The 20,404-nt window shown below is 35.6% G+C and overlaps 2 protein-coding genes across 4 annotated transcripts; both read right to left on the reverse strand.

The window, feature by feature from the left end:
* Positions 1–862: 862 nt before the first annotated feature.
* On the reverse strand, positions 863–2,496 carry LOC106666278 (GPI mannosyltransferase 2). Its single transcript, XM_014393359.2, has one exon. The coding sequence runs from the start codon at positions 2,351–2,353 to the stop codon at positions 938–940; it is 1,416 nt and encodes a 471-aa protein (XP_014248845.1). The 5' UTR covers positions 2,354–2,496; the 3' UTR covers positions 863–937.
* A 732-nt stretch (positions 2,497–3,228) lies between these two features.
* On the reverse strand, positions 3,229–20,312 carry LOC106666129 (nuclear pore complex protein Nup154). 3 transcript variants are annotated; one of them, XM_024228837.1, is made up of 26 exons: positions 20,062–20,312; positions 14,298–14,700; positions 14,098–14,232; positions 13,164–13,260; positions 12,944–13,107; positions 12,737–12,882; positions 12,402–12,670; positions 10,469–10,752; positions 10,139–10,401; positions 9,903–10,076; positions 9,642–9,846; positions 9,363–9,577; positions 9,137–9,249; positions 8,879–9,065; positions 8,722–8,816; positions 5,770–5,944; positions 5,513–5,709; positions 5,342–5,456; positions 5,019–5,269; positions 4,811–4,958; positions 4,648–4,740; positions 4,467–4,587; positions 4,283–4,393; positions 4,098–4,218; positions 3,903–4,025; positions 3,229–3,822 (listed from the first exon to the last, which is right to left on the reverse strand). In XM_024228837.1, exons 2-26 carry the CDS (start codon positions 14,683–14,685, stop codon positions 3,663–3,665), a joined length of 4,350 nt encoding a protein of 1,449 aa, XP_024084605.1. In that variant the 5' UTR covers positions 14,686–14,700; positions 20,062–20,312; the 3' UTR covers positions 3,229–3,662. The 3 variants fall into 3 exon arrangements, with proteins under 3 accessions (XP_024084605.1, XP_014248542.1, XP_024084606.1); XM_014393056.2 differs by having other exon boundaries at positions 10,469–10,737; positions 20,062–20,311; XM_024228838.1 differs by lacking the exon at positions 20,062–20,312 and adding an exon at positions 16,803–17,854.
* Positions 20,313–20,404: the final 92 nt, after the last annotated feature.

The raw sequence follows: 20,404 nt of genomic DNA on the forward strand, positions 1-20,404 counted from the left end.
TGTTCTGAGTTATGTTTATGTTCTTGTTAGCTTAATGTAATACACCAGGTTGATAGGTAATGAAGCTTTCAGGATCATCATCTCAGACTTCAACAGAATGTTTCTTAACAATTTGTGAGAAATTATTTTCAGACTCATTTAGATAAAAATGAATGAAATGAAAACACTTTCTACAAAATTGTAGATTTCCTTTGTATATAACAATACCATCAACTGTACAGCCATCTGTCAATAAATATATTGTCAATTTTTAGTATAAATAAATTTATACTTCATATCCGAGTTCATTAATAATAACTTGTAATTATACATTGATCTCATCATTCTAGTATTTCAGACCTTAAGGATTTTACCTGCCAATATTTGGCATTTAATCATTATCAATGTTTGGTCCGTCCATGTTACCTATTGTAATACACCAGGTTGATAAAAATCAATTGAACAATATCAACTCATCTGCCATTTGATATCAACAAATCTTTTCGCTGCCTAATACTGCATTGCCAAAAATATCAGGCTAGGTGATATTCAATTAAACTGACTTGTTGAAAGTCCAATTGCATATGTTAGCCTCTTCTTAAAGGCGATATTTACGCCTAAAGAAATAAGCAAAGAGGAAGCCCGGAAAATGGTAAACTACCTTAAGGGTCAAGCATTTTTCAAGGCTTGGAAATAATGGTCTATTCCACAATAGACACAATAGGAGACCAACGATCCTAAGGAAATAAATGTCAATAGTTTTTACAGCAACAATAGTCTTACAATAATCATGTGAGGAATTTTGTGGACGACAAATATCTTATAATCCGTCAATTTTACAAAGCTGGGTGTTTGAGGAAAGCACGAATTAAAACTTAACAAATGAGCAATAAATAACTTTAATTGACAAAACAACAAGGCTAACAACGTTTCAACTATAAAAATGCAAATTATTCAGTCATGTCCAAGGCAAATTATTGCTAAAAAGCACCGTGCCAACTACAGCATAACTTACAAAGTAGCTTATTATGTTATAAGAAGACCTATGAAATTTTCCTTTCCAGTCAAACATATTTTCTTTTATGTAGTCGAAATCAGGCGGTGCGCCAGTATCTTTGACTAGAAATTTTGTCGAAGCGATCCAATAGAGCACCGGACTCGAGGAGGCGAGCATCCTTGTCGTTACTTGGACGTTTATGTTGAGGACGCAAAATACCGTCAGGAACACGGCATGGACGATATAAACGAAGGAATGTCTCGGGAATGTATCGGAGCTTCTCTTTTGCGAATAGACCTCGTCCGCTTGTACAAAGAGATTCTTGTGCTTGTAAAGGAACTGCACGCAGGAGCCGAGTATTATGACTACAATGGGAAACGCGAGGCAAAAGTTCGGGATTTGTTTTAAAGTGTAATAACGTAGGAATCCAACATCCCAATAAGCGTCTTGAACATATGAATAAGGCATAGGGATCTTGTGACCACACCAGATCGGCTGGTCACCCGGCATGAGCAGATTGTTCCTCTCGCCGTGCCTGACGAGTTCAATCGGATATCGTAAACCACTTTTGCAGAACCTGTAAAAGCCGTCTATCTGAAAAATAAGAAAAGGAGCCAAGACAATTGCCAGGCAGGTGACGAGATAGCCGAGCGGTTTCAGATAGTCCGCTACAAATTTCAAACTGAAGCCTTTGTGAGTTTTAATACTTGTTAACATTTTGCTGAAAAAATAGTGTGCGATGAAACCTCCGTTGATGGTACCATTCGACCTGGCACAGCCGCTAATGCAAAACCAAGCGCAAGCATAGTTAATCTCGTTCTTCGAGTAAGCGAGCATCCCGTTGAACGTGCAGAAGGCGAACAAAGTCTCTGAGTAAGGCGCGATGAAGAAGACGGTCGCCGGCGAGAAGCAGAAGAAGAGGGCCGAGTTGAAGGCGATCCTGTCGTCCCTGAAGACGACCCGGGTGAGCCTGAAGAGCGTGAGGGCCGATTTGGTGAAAAGTGCGGTATTCATGGCGACGACGACGATGAGGAACGCGGACTTGAAATTGAGCCCGGTGGCCCAAGTGACGACCTGGGCCCCGGCCCCGACCGCGGACGGAAAAAGCGGAAAAAAGGCCAGGTTCGTCTCGTACGTGTACCCGTATCGGGCGACGTGGTAGAAGTGCTGGCCGTCCCAACGGCACAGGCCGCCGAATAGAAAGTCGACCGTTTTGTCCAAAACGCTCTCATAGTCGGTCACCAGGATCGGAGAGACGAAACCGTCCGAGTCGTGATCAGGAAGAATAAAATTGACCAATGCCGACAGGGCCAAAAAACCGATCCTAGAAAATATTGAAATCTTCTGAATCAATTCCTCCGGATTCAGATTCGGCATCACGTCGTGCAAAGCTGCTTTTATCGCTTATCAAACGTATCAAACTTACAATCATAATTATATTAAGAAAATTATTGAAAGACAAGAGACGTTTTGTTTGAAAAATCGACAAATCGAAACCTTTTTCAATCAAGGAAAGCCGCCTTCTAACCTCCTCTAAGGTTTCTTTCAAAAAGTCCCACATTCCCACCAAAATGGTCATATGAACATTCACAGATGGTTAGGGGTGGCAATAAGTAGGGACCGGATTTTTATGCAGTAAAAATTATCAAAATATGCAGTTGATAGCCCTGAAATAGGCAATAATATGCAGTTTTAATCCGTTAAAATATGCAATATATGCAGTAAACCATTTTTTTACTATCATAGTAACTTTAAACAAAAATATAGATAATTAAACGAAACAGATATATAAAACTAAAAATAATTAAAATTCGTATTTGATATCGCTTGTAAAAAACTTAAATATGTCAATATGTAGACATATTTAAGATTATTTTGCCCTGATGATGACCTTAATGACGGTCACAACAGTCATGTCAACTCTCAGGGTGCCAATGTTTTTGAAAAAAAGCCCATTTGTATGTCGGGTATGAATGCAGGGGCCGCTGGATTCGAACCCGGGACCTTCACCTTACAGCGATGAGGGCCGTGTCACCACCTAAACTGTTGTGGCCACTGACGCCCCCAAAAATCTTTTATTTGTCAGGTACCAATTCTCGTTCTGATTTTCAGTCTTTTCCTTACAATTTTATTTTTAAAAAAATTTAATATAAAATAATTGGAATTAGTATTCTTATAACACAAAGCAATCATGATTATGCATATTATGAATTCTAAAATATGATTAAAGGTTACATAAAATACATAACAAATGTTTATTAATTATGTTTATTTAACATCCTAATGCACAGTATAAACAGTTTTGCGTGTATCAAATGACATTCACCCTCACACGTCAAAAAACTTTGGACATATTAACAATAGACTAATTCTTAGAACACAATATAATATATTTCATTTTTAAAATTGCAAATATAGAAAAGTGGTTTGACACTGCATGAAATAACACAGTTTCAATGTTATGGTTAAATTGTACATGTTTAAAATCACTGTCTTATTACAATAGAGGTTGCGGTAAACAAATTTTAAAGAAATTGGTTTGAACCAACAGTGATGATATATTTCCTGTAAAATTAATTAATTTATTTACTTTTTATTTTACACCCTTCATTTTGACAGTTTTATTTTTTTATTTTTTATTTATTTTACAAATAAGATGATAAAAACAATATCAAAAATACATCCTTTAGAAAAATTGTTGCTGGGAAAAAGGGGCCGATTTAAACCTTTCGAGGTTTTCCTTGATTTTCTTCAAGAAGGAAATAAGTTGTGCGCAGTCTTGCTTGCTAAAAAGAGTGCTAAGGCATGAGGTGACTAATTCCTGGACTTGATCAGCTAACACCCTCCTAAAAAATTAATTATAAGCACATCAATTGATTCAATATTTTGTAAAGAGGTGGGAGTGAAAGATAATCTTTAAATTTACCATTCACTAGCAGTAACCATCCTTGTGTTTGTGACAAATGAGTCGGCAAAACTAGCAATCACTTGAATAAGATGAAATTCATTTCCCTGTCTGCTCCAGCATATGTCATTAGCCGAAAACATTCTATGCGCAAAAACAAGAAAACAATGTTTAGTTACTGTAATTATTGTATTTTTAATCAATTTGTCTACTCACTTATCATAAATATCAAGCATTGCCGCAACTGAAACTCCGGTCTCTATCATCGTAGTGTATACACGAGATTTGTTCACATCAAGACGGCAACTGAGCAGTTCTAGTTGCCAAACTAAATAATCTGGAAAATGACGGGAAAATTATAGACTCAGATATACTTGAATAAATAAATGTTCATGACTCACAGACTGGAAAACATGGAGACTGGATTGTATACTGCAGCCCTAAGCTTTTCACTTTGGACATGACAACGAGCATCTGTTCATCAGGTAAACTAGAAGTACACTGGTCCAATTCTAAATAAAAAATGTAAAATATTTTATTTAAGGATATTTGATTGTTTTTCTTTGTTTTATTTAATGTCTTTACCATATTTAATAATTTCATTCCAAATTGATTTAATAAGCTCCTGATCATCATGACCTGCACAATTCAAAATAGTCAATTTGCACTCCCAAAGCTGAAAAGGTTCTGCAAAATCTTCAAAAAGCTAAAAAAAATTATTAATAACAGTTTTTTTTTTTTTTTTGGTCTATTTAAGAGTAATTACTTCTGTTATTGAAAGAAGATTTGAATTCAGTTTTTTACAAGCTTCTTCTGCCATCGAATGAGTGTTAATCATACCACTAATTTTGTCTAAAACCTGGAATTAAAAATAAATAAAAAATTTCATTTTATTTTTAAATATAAACTATTTTGGTAATTGTTAGTACTTGTTTCTGGACTCTTGTAACTTGGACTAAGTCTTCAAGCTCGTGATGAAAGACTCCAAGATGAGGGGCACAGCCCACCTCGTCACTTCTCATACACATAACTGCTTTTCCTAAATATGTCAGCCTTTGTTGTAATTTTATTGCATCTCTGGAAAGAAGAAAAGAATTCACATAGTGCTGTCATGAGGTTAAAGAAAATGTAACTCACCCCCTTCCGGTTGCTAATTTATATAAAATAAGTGCTGCTTTTGCATGATCACCAGATCGTTCGTAGTACTGCCACATTAGATCTCTAAATCTCTTTGAATCGGGTGGAAAACGAGAAAGGTACTTTTCAACTGAAGGCTTGCCGAGGGTGACAAGGGAATTTTGTAAGTTTCTAGTAACGAGCCATTCGTACACGACTAAGTGGGCCGTTTCATCTTCCACGTTCAAACATTGAATGATTGTATCTTCCAGCTGGACGATGATAAATTAATAAATAAATATTACTGGATAAATTCATTACTGAATGATACGGTTAGAACTTACGATTTTTTGACCAATGGTGCTAGGAGGTTCGTCAAAACTAACCGGAGTGTTTCCAATCTGACATTTCATGTAAATTTGGTCGAGCATGTATGCCAAATCTTTATAGCAGGTCGAACTAAATGAAAAAAAAAATAGTGATGGTTGTTAGATAATGACTAAAACGTGTCTTACCGATTCATAAAAGCTTTCGAGCCCAGATCATCATCCAAGGGTTGGTTTTTCATCAGAAAGCTCTTAGCAAGGTTGTGTGGATCGGCTTTGTTCGCCATGTCGCAACACACTTCAATCACTCCCTGATAATATTGGTGGTTTACAAGTTGTTTGCAGACTGACGAATGGTTCAAATGCGGAGCCACTTCTTTACAAAGCTGTAAAATTATCGGTTTTAAAAGAACTCGTTCAAAAAACACAATTGGTCTAATATAAACCTTAATCGCAGAACTGAGCATGACCAATTTTTCCTCCTCACTGCGCACGTCCTTAACCGACATCAATATCTCATTCACTTTTGAACACGTCGCATCTTCGCTTTTATACAGAGTTGGGCAAACCTCTCTTAATTTAGCACTTATATTGTCTACAGATGCATTGTCATTTAAGTACCTTAAACAAAACATTGATTTTACAAAAAGTAATATGAGAAAAAATTCTTTACATTGTGATAACAATAAAATTTAAAATAGGCCTTTTATTGTAAACTATACTGCACATGCTGTTGTATTGAGAGTGAACATTCCTTTATGTGGTCAAACTGCAAAGATCTTTTATAAAATCCTTGTCTGATCAGAGAAATTGAGTTAAATAAGGCCACGAGAGCAAGCCAAGAGACAAACAAAATCTGTATTCTGTCTTAGTAGAATATTGTGGGATTTCTAAACCAACCCTAACCTGCCTATTCACCTGGACCTTAATCTGATCTAACTGATCTAATATGTAGGTAGTTCATCTTGTTGGGTTTGTATTAACATTTAAATAGATAAGGTTCGTCATCTTAGGGAACTCACTGTGCATAAAAAATATTAAAGCATATTAAACAGCAAGACTGATGCATATTTACAAAAAACTTGAATAAACAGGGTACAGCTTATACAGCCCTTCCTAGTTGTTTCGATACCTCGAGAGGGCTCATTACGAAGAAAGGGCCGATTGAAATTTCCTGGTTAGTTCAACATTGTGTAAGCTGACTTAATATAACTTAATGACAACAAGTTATAATAATTGTTAATGTAAGAAGATAGTTTATAAGGAATTTTGGATGTTTTATTACTAATACTAGGCTTGCCAATCCATCAGAAAATAAAGGAACAATTCCAAAAATCTGGAAAAAAACAAATAAATAACAAAAAAGGTGAATTATTTATTAAGGGAAAGTTATCATACATTGAGGACATGGCTCAAGCTAAAGTTGGGCTGTTGTGACCCTCCTTTTTGCTCCCTCCACCCTTGTTTTGATGACCAATATAAAAGGGAAAAGATAAGAAAAGCAAATCTCGGTCAAGAGCAGAGATGAGTTGAATAGGGACAACTACAAGAAGAGCCGCGAACCAAGTAGTATCAAAACTAGAGTAAAGGACAGAAAAAATTCAATTAGAATCGACTGAACAGGAAAGCCCTGAGACAAGAATCCAGAAAAGACAGCAAGAAGCTGAACCACCACAGAGGCCGGTTCTATTGGTACAAACACCAGCACATAATCAAGCAAACATAAACTCGGCAATTGTTGATTATCTTTACACCCCAGCAATTTCATATGGTGCACAGCTCGGTGTAAGGCAGTTCTCCTTTTTTATTCAGCACCTAATCCAGACTGAATGCATCGGTACCGCTTACCGCCAATAGTACGTAACCGCCAGCGATTGTTAGGTTTTTCATAAAATTGATTTGATTATCAATGCTGGGCAAAATTAGCATGAAAAATAAATGCTGTCAGCAGCGTAAAAGGCTGCGGATGCCTAAGCCACGCTGCAGGTAAGCAAACCCAATATAATCGCAGACTTCTACTCATTTCCGGCAAAATAGTCGTGCCTGGATGAAGTACTGCTTAAAGGCGTTGTATAGACCCGCTCCCGTTAGACATTTTTATGGCAGCGCCAGTACGTAGGTTAATATGAACACCAATTAGGTACTGGAGAATATAGGCTAGGAGTTGATGGGGCATCAACAAGGAGAATATCGATGGTAAGTGTCAGCTTGGGTAAGCACATTTGCCCAACTCAAAATATTGATTGAAGAAAATTCACATAAAACACAAGAAATTGTGGAAGAGCTTGGTGTTGATCACTCATCGCCATCTGGAGCAAATTGGTAAAATAAAGAAGCCTGACATATGGGTCTGCACGAACTAAGCAAAACCCAAAGAAATCCGACACTTTGAAATTTGTACATCTCTTCTGTTGTGCACCAAAACTCCATTTCTTGATCAAATCATCACATGCTATGAGAAATGGATTCTGTATGATAACAGGAGGCGTACAGGTCTATGGTGGACCATAACACTTCCTGAAACCATATCTGCACCCAAAATAGTTATGGTGACTGACAGGTGGTATACTGCTGGAGTTGTTCATTATAATTTTCTGAATTATGGTGAAACTATCCCAGCAGAGAAATATTGCCAAGAAATTGACAAAATGCACGGGAAACTGCAACGTCTTTGTCCAATATTGGTAAACCGTAAGGGGCTAAATCTTCTTCATGATAACGCCAGGCCACATGTTGTAATGTCAACCCTGCAGAAACTTAAGGACTTGGGATATGAAACCTTACTGCAATCTCCATATTCACCTGACCTCCCGTTTACAGACTTCCACTTTTTTTAGGCATTTTGATCGATCACTTCTTGAGGGATAAAATTTTTAGAGAACGTGGTGAAGCTGAAAACGCCTTCCAAGACTTTATTGTGAGCCAAAATAAAGATTTTTATGTGAGCGGAATAAAAGTGCTTATTACATGTTGGCAAAGATGTACAGATTGTGATGGAAAAATTTTGAATACATTTTCTTAATTTTACAAAAATTAAAAATAGTATTGACTGCCTTTTCAAAACCTGCATTATTTTTGCACATGCCAAATAAATTTGCTTCACTTATTTAGCACAGGTTATATAGAGTGAATGTATTTATTAGCAAGAATGTATGATGTGAGAGGGTCTATAGTGGAACATCGAATACCCCATTGACACACCATTAGGTTAGTTATATAATTTGTGCAAATAAATCAAGTACCCCATCATCCTAATTGAATGTGGAATGTAAATAGGAGTGAAGTATTTAAGAATGAACATGAGTATGAATAATGCCCCCCCCCCTAAACCTAAATTGGTGCTGCCCGTATAATTTAATACACTACTATAATAAATATTTGGATAATAAAATACTCACAGATTAATTAAACCGTTTATAAGTGCAGAACACAGTTCTTTTCCACACATGGACAAATCTCTGAAGGTAGCTAGGCTCATTTGGTTTATCAATTCCTTAAATTCAAAACACAATTATTATTTAACTTTTGACAAACACGACTTAAACAATTAATTACCGGCTTAAGAGTCCCAATAATGACATGGAATTGATGCTGGCAAAGGATTCTCCACAAGTTAAAAACCTGGGTAACATGTTCAACAAATACTTTGAAAGCGTCCAAAGACATTTTCTCCTGGGCGAGCGCTTCTTGGAGACGCATTCTCAAATTCGACCTGGAAATCAATTCCGCATCCCTGATACTTCTGTAATTGCAATTGTACTTCTTATTGTTATGAAGTCAATGATTTTAAAATGTTATTGTCGGGCAACTTACAAAGTCGGTATGTCTTGGCTCGCTTGTGTAGTGTTCTTCTCTAGGAAATTTTTCAACCCGGTGAGACGTGCTGTCAAAACTCCAAGATCGTTCAAACTCAGAGATGACACATACTAAAATAATGTAACTATTATAATATTGCAATTTTATAAAGCCTTACTAAAATTCCTTTTCTTAGCTATAATTGCTGTAAGCTTTCCTTTATTTGAACCATAAAAAAACTTACATATTGCTTATTGTCTTCAAAAATAACAGAAGAGACTATTTTCTCTGCCCAAATCGGTCTGAGAATCCTTGTAAGATAGAGATAAAGACCATTATGTTTAGAAGACATCTGAATTGTGAACGTTTCTGATTGTGCTGGAAGTGTTGCTGGAAGTCCAGGGCTTGAAAATCTGTTTCTGTCGCTGATTGGCGTGCTCACTTGCGTCGGACGGAAACCTTAAGTGACAACATAGATTATTTATTGCTGCATGAGCTGTATTAATCGTGCAATGAAAATTACCAGTGGGAAGACCAAAATCTGGAGACTGGCGAGTATTGTCAAATATATTCGTCGCGCATTTAGCCATGTCAGGTTGATTTCCGGTAAAGCCGACTTGGCCAGGTCCAAAATTTGGCTGATTTATGTTAAAATGCTGTGCTGGCTGGATGATGTGTTTGGGATCACCGCCATATAAGAAAAATGCTCTGGTTGCCCATTCTGCCAGCTAATAAAAGTAGTTTTATTAATATTTTCTTAGGAACTAATTTTATATAGTATTACTTGAGCCTGTGTTGTCATAAAATTGCAAGCGAGAATCAAAGCCATGGCACAAGCCTGATCCGTGCCCTGTTCTAAAAAGTATTGTTTGATTTCATTGCAATCCGGGCCGTTTTTTTCTCTAAGAACTTCGGCAAGAATATCAACGGGTCTGAGTTTCTCATAAACTTCTGTTCCCTAATAAAAATAAAACAATTAATAAATATAAAATAATTTGTTTAAAAGCAAAATAAAATTACCTGCGGGGTGAGGAGGATGAACCGGTTTGGGTCGATGTTCTGCTGGTAAACCAGGATGTGCCCACTCGGGCCATAAACTGGTTTTGAGTTTTCCTTGATTGAAGGCGACAAGCTTAAATCGGCAAGCGCAACAACAGGCGCGCAGAGATTGTGAAACTGGGTTTCCTCTGAAAAATTTATCCTGGCTGGGAAAAAGTCCGAGCTGAAGCACCAAACTTTGTCCTGTACCATCGCTGTGTTAGTCGTGGCCATGATGAAAGTACCTAATGTATGAATGAAGAAAACAAAACCTTAATAAAGAAACAACGAAAATCACAAATAATTAATTACCAGCTTTGTGCATGGGGACTGTGAGAGAATCTCTCATAAAAGGCAGCGACGACGGGTTTAAACCAGGCGGAAATCGAATATGAAGGAGTCTGAGAGTAGAGGGCCTGTGTGGGGGTGGGCTACCAGTCGAAAAATAAAGCCTAATACCAGATTTTGTCAAACCGATAAGCCCTAAATGTGGCGAGTCCGTTTCTTCAATCACACAAAGAGAGCAAACAGCAGTTATTTCCGGAAGGTCCCGCCTAGTGTGTTGAATAAGTTGTTGTGTACTATGGAAAAAAAACCTTTTAAAAATATTAAAATTGCTGTGAAATTTTTATTAAATACTTAAATGACAAGTCTTGACTATACATTTTCAGTATGTAAAGATAACTCAGCTTCTAGGTTGTTAAATTCATGTTCATAAAAACAGTTTTATTCCAATACATTATAAGTATTGTGTGGTAATACATCGGGGATATAAGCAGGATGTGGCATGACTATCTTTCAGAATAAACTAGGGTATGTTGTTTTTACAAGTTAATAATGTTTTTTAAGTTTATTGAAAACTACGATGGACTTTTGAAAAAGCTGGACAAGAATGAGATTGTATTTAAGTCGTTTCTGAATATTTTTTTCTACCTATCCTCTCTGTTTCAGTCTGTCACATGCTTTTCTTGTCTCTCCCTGTTTATAACCCGGACATTGAGCCTTGAAAATGCACTATTTCTATCAACATAATAAAGCAATGCTGAAATAAGACAAAAGACAATGCATCTATACATTGTTTGTCTTGCCTAACTTTGTTTATATCCACTAGTTTTTGTGGTCCGCTTGATCATATATCAATATCTATCAATTAATTAAGGGTTTTAGTTGAGAAAAAAATTTTAGTTGAAATTGTTTATATCCCTGAAAACCGCACATGACAGTTGGAAACTCCACTAACTGATCGCAAACCATATAATCATGTTAATAAGATAAAATGGCAGACTCATATTTGGCATGTCGTAGAAATTCACCCGCCACTATGCTAATCTGCACCTCTCTACCTTGCCGAATTAAGTTTATTTTCTTGTTTGAATTGTCTGTAATTTTTATTTTCTTCATGTGTAGATGTAATAAACTTATTATTACTACTATACTAATCTCCACCTTATATATTGGCCAAATGAGAAAGTGAATTAGCTGGACTCCTCTATATTAATACAGTCAACTCTTGATGATTTGAAAGCCAAGGTACCACAAATTAATTTGAATTATCAGGAAGTTCAAAATATTAAAAGTTCATTTGCATTTTTAAAGCTTCTTACTTAAATTGGACATACACAAAACATCATTAACATAATGAAAAAATGGAAATAGATTAACTGTGGAAGTTAACTTATGCACTATTAAAAAGTTCATTAAATGATTTTGTTTAAATGTGGCCTGGCGTCCTTTGGCTAAATGATTTTCCAAAGTGATCAGAATGCTGAGAACATGTCAAAGCATGAATGCCAAACATAACTAATTCAAAGAAACATTAATTATAAAGAGGGGAAGTGGCTCATTTCATTTTATAGAATGCTCTATCTCTTCCCGTGTTACGAAAAATATTTTGCATTAATGAGTGTATCAAAATGCACAGAATCTTTTCAATTTACCAAAGTGACCTGCTAAGGAGTTCATATTGTCAAAAATTTGAATGATCAAGTTTCGAATGAACAAAATTCAACTTATTTGATTTTTATGGACAAGGACATTTGCTAGAACCTAGAATTTGAAGGTTTAAACATTTACAAACTCCTTTTGCCTTTTTATTTATTCTTTCTATTAATAATTTAATTCCTTATTGAGAATAATTTTTCATTCCTTCATAAATCAAGGAAGTAAATGTTAAGATTCTATTCTTTTTCATAAACCTAGAAATTCTTAAAGATGTATTACACTGTATGAAAAAAATCCTACTTACGCACGTACTGCTTGATGGTGTATTGAAGAATGCGATAACGTGGCAACTTTGAAAGCCGAGCTGGTCCCGCATTTTCCTAAGTCGTACACATCGATCGTGCCCTTGGTCGTTAAAGTATACAATATATTTCTAGAGTCGTCTACAACAATGTCCCTTATCGGATCCACTTCGGTGAATGCCGCAGCGATAAAAGATGGCACTATGAATGACAAGGAACTTTTCGATATGTTAACCTTCTTACACCTCTTGCCCCACCAGCCAATTTCTTTCTGCAATTAATTAACACATTTGAATAAAAAAAAAGAAAAAAGTATAATTATATTTTTTGTATTTACCTGATACACAAGTTCAAAAACATTGCCATCCTGACCGCCCATAAATATCCTCCCATCAACCGTTCCCTTTACTACTTTAATTGGCACTCCTTCAGTCGGTAATGAATAAATTATATCATGAGTGAGCTGGAGTTCATTTGACTGTTCTGAAATTCAGTTTAAAAATTAACAACACAATAAAATTATAAGACAAAAAAAATTACTAACTGTCTGGAGCTTGGTTTAGCACAATGCCAAGTACAATTATTTCCAACGGTGTCGTTATAATGAGCAGGTGTTTAATAGTCTGATGAAATACATCGGGGCGTGACGGCACGAGGCCGACACTTGTTATAATGTCACAAGCACCATCATAGTATGCTACATCTCCACTTTAAACAAACTTAGTTAAAAAATTAAAACAAAAAAATTAAGAACAAAAATTTACCCAGTTTCAAAATCCCATATGTACAGGTCGCTCTCAATACTGACCCAAGCTCTACTGATTTCAGGAAAGACGCCCATTAGCGTATCAGGTTGAATGACTTAACATATGTTGAGGAATAAGTTTTTCTTTTTTTAAAAAATAATTATAGAAATAAATAAATTATAAATCATTCAATCATACAATATTACATCAATTGTGGAATTTTCTCATGTGGTGGGGCGATGCATCTAATTTTCTTGGTCTGTCTATCTAAACTAATTTTGACAGACAAAAATCACCGGAGAGAGGCAGATTAAGATGAAAGGCAAGTATCAAGTTACAATCTAAGTCACATGGTACGCACAACTGGATTGTTATATATTAGCAGTTGCTACTGTAGTCAAATATTTTGTTTTAATTTAATAATAAAAAGCACAAACTAAAATTTAAATTTATATTTTTAATAAAAGGGTGACAAATTTTTTGTCAAAAACATAATTTGTAACAGTGCACAACAATCCATTCACATGTTATAAGTCACATTTAATTACGTGGCTGTATAATTTTCTAACAGCAATAAATAAATAAATAAAAACTGGCTAATCAAATGCAATATTTCATTTTTCATTTGTCTTTGAATACCAACCTATTTCGTTGGTTGAAACCAATGCATACAAATTTTGTTTATTTTCCTCAAGTCAAAGTTGATCTTGTTAATTTTGCCAAAAAGTAGAGCTATTTCTTGGGAGTAATCAGTTTTTTTAATAAATAAATAATGTAGGTATTTATACACTGGGGCAGCAAATTTAGACAGTCTAACGACTAACGGTCACTAGAGGCCCTGCAGCAAATGTGTTAATTATAATTAATTGACCAAATAATTCAAAACCTTGCCGGTTTATTAGTGAATATTGTTTCTACCATGCTGAATATATATGAAAGAAAAAAAGGATACTTCCAACCTGTTCCAAGATCTCTGGTGGAAGAGGAACTTTATTAATTATTTTAAATTGATTAATGTGCACTTGAACAGGGAGTTCATTAGGAGTTGAGTAGTCCGATTCTAAAAGACCACTCACAGTGACACCGCCTAAAAAATAAATAACATTTTATATATCAAATATCTTGGAATAATTGAATTTCCATTTCACTGACTTTCACAAGTTATTCTCATCTTATCAATAAGACTGGGAAACATATTGTCCTGGGCAATGAATTTTTCTATCATGCGATCGACGATTTCCATTGACGGGTCGGCAAGCTTGAAAACATGCTGCGGTGGCTGAGGCTGATGTTGTAGCATCAACGGTTGTTGAGTTTGATTAGACCACTGGAATTGCTGCTGAGTTGTCTGAGTGGGCATTTGCTGCTGCTGGAAAGTAGATTGAAAAGCTGGCTGCGGCATCATCGACTGCTGCTGCTGAGTGAAGTCAAACTGTGGTTGGCCCATGCTGAACTGACCCTGGACCGGTTGAGGAGAGAGCCGGATGAAGTTCAAACCCCCTTGGTGGGGATCAAGTGGTGGCACTCGGTCGAAATTCATATTGTAGTTATTCTTCTGAAATCACAGCCCAAAATAATTTTAAATTATTTTTAAAAAATCAATATTAGTTTCAAAGAATGAAAACAGAGGAAATATTGGCTACAAAACAAATAAACAGAAAAGAAGGATTAATGCAAAAGCCTCTGTGAGTGTTGTCAATGACATGAATTTTACTTGAACGAGAGGTCAATAATGAAAAATGGGGAAGTTGAGATTGTCCATTAAAATAATAAAATAACAGAACTAAAATGTATATCAACCCTTTTTGTTACTTGTACACAAAACTAGGCTAAAAACATAAGCAAAATTAAAAATTTGGATTCAAAGATCTGGGCATTATTTTCCACACATGATGGAAATGTGTAATGTCTATTTATAAATGACTTTATAGGTAACAAAGCTAAAATATATATTCATATATGGTTCAAATTTGAATATATCAGTAATAAATAAATTACCAAACAGTTGAAACAAAGAGACTAGCAAAGGCCCCTACTTATTGAAAATTACAGAGCTACTCAGAAAAATCCCTAATTTGCCTACTAGCTCTTTACATAGAACCAAGATCCATCATTAAAGACACATCATCAAATGACTTTTTTTCTACAAGTAAACATAACAATTACAGTTCTTTAAAGATCAATTAACTGTGCCATTGAATTTTTATAGTTCCTCTGGACCAAACAGCGCTCTTTTATCATATTTTTATTGCACTTTTAGCATCAGTTGATCATAATGACTCTTGACCTTTGGCACTTTGATTTCACTTCAGTCACCAACCCCAATACAAAGATGGTGAAATTGAAAAAAGCATCAGACAGACCAAAACAACAGGGTAGGCAGAAGAAAACAAAATACCTCACAAGTATATTTCCAGCAATAGTAAAGTAGTCGCAGGTGATTATTATTATTAAATTAAATAAATATATTAAGCTTTAACAATCACATAACATCACTATTATGCCCCGTATGCCCTTGTGACAATTCCTTGGTGTGGTATCTTATTTAATTTTTTTGTAAACAATTCTTCAACATCTACATCCGCCTTTTTATGAAGAGTTCAATTGGTATCAGTAATAGCTTGGGGAATTGGTACATAACCTTAGACATTTATTTTGTACAACTTTTAATTAGTCGTTTTGCTGCCTCTGAGAAAAAAAAAGTTGTTTTTTGTTGTCACAAAGTAGTTTAAGACTGTTTTTGGTTTCTAAATATTTCGCCCTTACTACATTTGGGTTGGTTCTTCTAAAGAGGTTTAATAGAGAAAATACTTTCCATCTCAAAATGAAGCAGTGATAATCAAACCAGGGATTTTTTCTAAGCAGCAAGTGGGGGAAAGGAGGATTTAGAGGATAAGCAGACCTGATAAGTGCAAACAAGTGGTCCAGATATTTTTGGGCATTATTGGGAGAGGGAAAAGAATTTAGGTTATTTGACAAGAGGTCCAATTGTTAATGAAATGCTTAGCATAACTTTGACGCCATTTGAGAGATGGTAATAGTGGGGTTGATAGTTCAACTGGTACAGGAACCTTTGTTACAGTTTGGAAGGAAATTGGATAGAAAAGAGGAAGGACCCTAAAGTTGTCGATGAGAGAATAGCTTTTAAAAGACACACAACAAAGATCTATCACTGAGCACCCCGCCGCACTGATAAAAGTGAACTCGCCGTCTCCATCCGAGGGAACACGGCCGTTTAAAATTACCAAATCATCATCATCACAAAGCTCGACAACTCTCCTCCCATGGTTATTTGCAAGCTTATCCTTACTGCACCTAAGAAAGATAAAGTTGAAATTAGTTACAAGTTCCTCGGGGAACATTTGCAAATAGCTAATGCGCGCATTAAAGTTGCCTACAACAAAAAAATTTAGATCCAACAAAGAGACAACCACCTGAAGGACGAACAATTTTTTTTATTTTTTAAAGTGGGAATAAAATATAAAACATAATCATAAAATAATTGGATATAGTCATTCTACTTTTCTGAAGTGACAAAGGTTTCAAATAAAACAAAAACATCGTTTTCCTTAAAAAAAAAACATAAAAATAAAGGGTCGATAATTTTAGACTTTATACCATTTACATTTAAAGATACAAAACTAAAATAGGTTTTACTTTTATTGCTGACTTGACGGCAGATGGTTTGTTTTCAGAAGGTCTTGGAGTGTCTCTTGGTGTCCGGTTGCACGATGAATGTCCTGATGGTAGTGGAACTTGAAAGAAAGGTTTCTCCGGATCGGGGGATGAGAGCAAAGTTCTGTGATGGCATCCGAAAAGTCATTTTTAGTGATACCCTTCAGCTTGTCTACTCCACTTTGGTTACCAAAAAGAAGTCCCTTTTCAGTGCACCATTTAAATTTGATGTAACAACCATGAAGTCTGTCCGAACCGTTACTCTGAGGGACTTGTTATGACACCATAAGAGACGACGAATCGCTAGAAGTTTCTATCTTTTTCATCTTAAATCTTTTGGTAAATCGTCTTGAATAGAATAGCCTGTGTTTTGAAGTTTTTTTGCGTTTTTAATAACATTTATTTTGCCACGGAAGTAATCAAAGACGATTAAGACAGGGATGTTATAGGACTGACCATTCTTACCCAGAGCGTGCGCATGCAGAGTTTTTTCTTCCAATTCCAATCCTAGGACTTTTTGGAGAAACTCGCACACTAATTTACTAGTATCCACATCTTTTGGGAGGTCAAGGCCTTTAAGTGTAAGATTGTTGCGATGAGACTTTAAATCCAGCTGTTCCAGATAAAGGTCATGATGATGTGCAGCTTTTTTATGTTCGATTTTCTTTTTTAGTTAGGAGTTTGCTTTTAGATCTTCAAAATTTTGGTGTAAAGGATTGATGTCCTCTTTTGTCGCCAGACATTTTAACTTATCGAAGAATTGGCTCATCACATCTGACATCGTCATCAATTCCGACCCAGTCATTTGACCAATTTCCTGATTGTGAGATGTCGATTGCTGCTTTAACGATGACATTCGACTTATATCAGGGGTGGCTCATTCCAAAACTTTTAGATTTTGCTCTGGAGAAGTTCGATCCCTCTTGTTAGACTGGTGTTTGATTAGGTGTTGCCGGGGTTTTAGAAAAATAGCTGTCGATTTTGGGCGACATAAACAACAGCTATGAAGTCCCCAGGCCTGGTTGTTGACACAAGGTGACAGAAGCAGAGAGAGCGACAGCACGTAAGATACACACCTGATAAGGAGATGGTACAAGGTCATCTCTCATCAATAAACTTGTTACCGAATTAATACTTGAGACTGATAACACATCGGGCGCAGTCCCTTTGAGAGAGAAGATTGCTTTCTTTTCCGGGGTTTACGGCAAAGATAGAGCGAGAAATTAAGCCAAAAAACCAGATTCAGACACAGAGCACTCATTTACACGATGTACAACTTTTAAAGACAAAACTGCGTCAATTTCTGCCAAAAAAATTAAAAAGCTTGTAAGGCACGAGAAAACACGTCTGCATTCTACCATGCCTTAATGGCGACCTTTATTTTATTTAATTATTAACAACTTATTTCATAGTTAGAGTTTTTTCTTTTTTCCCTAAAAACTAAATTAATAGTAATTATTATGCCAATGTTGTTATATTAAATGTATACAATGAAAGAAAAAGAAAACATGATTTATACAAACTATCATTTTTATCCCTACAAAACTGATTAAGGGTACTTGCAGCATATAGCACATTACATTCGACAACTTCGGACATCTATATTAAATGTGTATGTGGAATTAGTATTTATTATTTACCGTAACCACAAAATTATACATTGAAAAATATGTATTATTTAAAGACAAATGAATACACAGAATTTAAAATTAAAAAAACTGGTAAACAGTGATCTGGCTACTTTAATATAAAGCCAATGGTATATGAAATACAGTTCTCAGTTTCTAAATCTAACATAACACTCCTCTTTCGATTGATTGAGCATTATCTCAGGAGAGAGGACACACTAGCATGCCGAGGAAGCATCACCTGTCTATTTTTCCACACCTGAGTTCTGTAACAAGAATCATAAAATTCATCTCGTCTTTTGACACCCTCATCCTTTGCTGCGGATATTATGGGTTATCTAAAGGAACCATTCTAAAGGTGATGTTTGTCACAGGAATGTGTTGTCTTCACATAATTATACTTGTGTGGTGGTGGAGAGCATCGAATTTAATCTTACTGATGATGTTGCCTTTGAGAACTTAATTTCATTGTGTACATTGTCATTAGTTTTTAATAATCTGGTGATTGAAAATCCACCTGTCGCCATTTAAATTTTCTTTATTATTTTCTAATTTTTTTTTTAAATTCCTTTTAATAATTTAATTTTTAATTTGTATTTAACTTTCAAAACTTCAAATCAGACAGATTCACCGGAACAAGGCCTATGGTAAATAATATTACAGAGAGCTCATTTATTTAATTTCTCTACACTCCTCACCTGCAATGCAACACAGCCCTCAGTTCAAATCACTGAATTCTTTAATTCCCCTCACTGCCTCCCAATCACATCCATCCTCCGAAGTTAAATACCAAGTTTTCCGCCTCATTTAATATCATAAAATTCCATGTTGTGATTCAAACCTAGAACTGCTAGCATTGCAAGTCGGACGGTTTAACCGTCAGTTACCGCAGTACTTCAGCCATTATACACCATTAATTCCAACACAAGTTATCAAATAACCCACAGAAAATAAGATAAGATTTAACTCGTACAGATGCAAATTTAATTTTTGTCGGAGACATGTCCAACCTTAAGGATGGCAAGATATTTAAAAAAAGATTATAAAAAAAGACAAGCATTCACCATGGCTCACAGAGATTATCTATAGACCAAGACCAAAACGTCCACACTATGAAATGTTGCACGAATGTCCCATTTCAAACAAGTCAAAAGTTCTGTGATTTTGTTTCAAAAGCTTGATTATAGACGTGCATTTGTCTCTTAATGACTACATACAAGCGATCGGTTGTTTTTAGACATTGTCTAAATACGAAAACCGCTTGACTTTGTATGCAAGTATGAACAAGGCCTTAGTGAAACTTATGCAGAATATGAGGTATCCAGTGATAACATTCCTAGTCGTTCCATCGAGAGGTAAATTCTGTTCTAACGGTATCTTCTAGACATTCGTGTAATTAATTGATTTTAAATTTACCCTGTCAACAAAGTAAAACTAAGTTTTATTTGGCTACACAAAAACTTATGGTAAAAGTGAAAAACAGAGTTGTGAGGACTTTTAGGACTACAGACAAGTTGAGCATTGGCCGTAGAATTAACTAAAGGATAAGATTTCCTATTTAAATCGGTGAAAAACGACAAAAAATAATAAAATGTTTATATGCATGTGCTTACCAAAGAAGGTTATTTATCCTTAAAAACCACCGTCGTGAGGTTCGTTTGTAAAAAGACTGCCAAAACGAATCTGCAATCCTCCGGCTTACACATCTGAAGTTTCCCCGAAGACTTCAAAGCTCGAGCTTATTCTGCAATGTTAATGTTAAACCTCAAAAAACCCGGCGTATCATCCTTGAGGTTGCATGAATCCGGGCTGGAACCGTTCGGCTTGGGTGTCGGGACGCGCCAACGGCTCATAACCCGGTATGCGATAGGTCGTCGTTTTAAATACCGATTGAACTTGATTTTAAAAAAAAAAGGCAAAGTGTACAAATTGAACGGGATTTTTCCAGACTTTATT

Source organism: Cimex lectularius, unplaced genomic scaffold (assembly GCF_000648675.2).
Source record: "Cimex lectularius strain Harlan isolate CLEC.00 unplaced genomic scaffold, Clec_2.1 scaffold165, whole genome shotgun sequence".
In the NCBI taxonomy this organism is placed as follows: Eukaryota; Metazoa; Arthropoda; class Insecta; order Hemiptera; family Cimicidae; genus Cimex; species Cimex lectularius.

What these genes read in the sequence shown, in the direction of transcription:
- LOC106666129 (XM_024228837.1), bottom strand. Translation starts at nt 14,685, where the DNA reads ATGAATTTCGACCGAGTGCCACCACTTGATCCCCACCAAGGGGGTTTG. An exon ending in GATCTTGGAACAGGTTGGAA is followed by an intron (nt 13,261 to 14,097) that starts GTATCCTTTTTT and finishes ACATATGTTAAG; the next exon opens with TCATTCAACCTGATACGCTA. An exon ending in TTGAAGACAATAAGCAATAT is followed by an intron (nt 9,250 to 9,362) that starts GTAAGTTTTTTT and finishes ACATTATTTTAG; the next exon opens with TATGTGTCATCTCTGAGTTT.
- LOC106666278 (XM_014393359.2), bottom strand. Translation starts at nt 2,353, where the DNA reads ATGCCGAATCTGAATCCGGAGGAATTGATTCAGAAGATTTCAATATTT.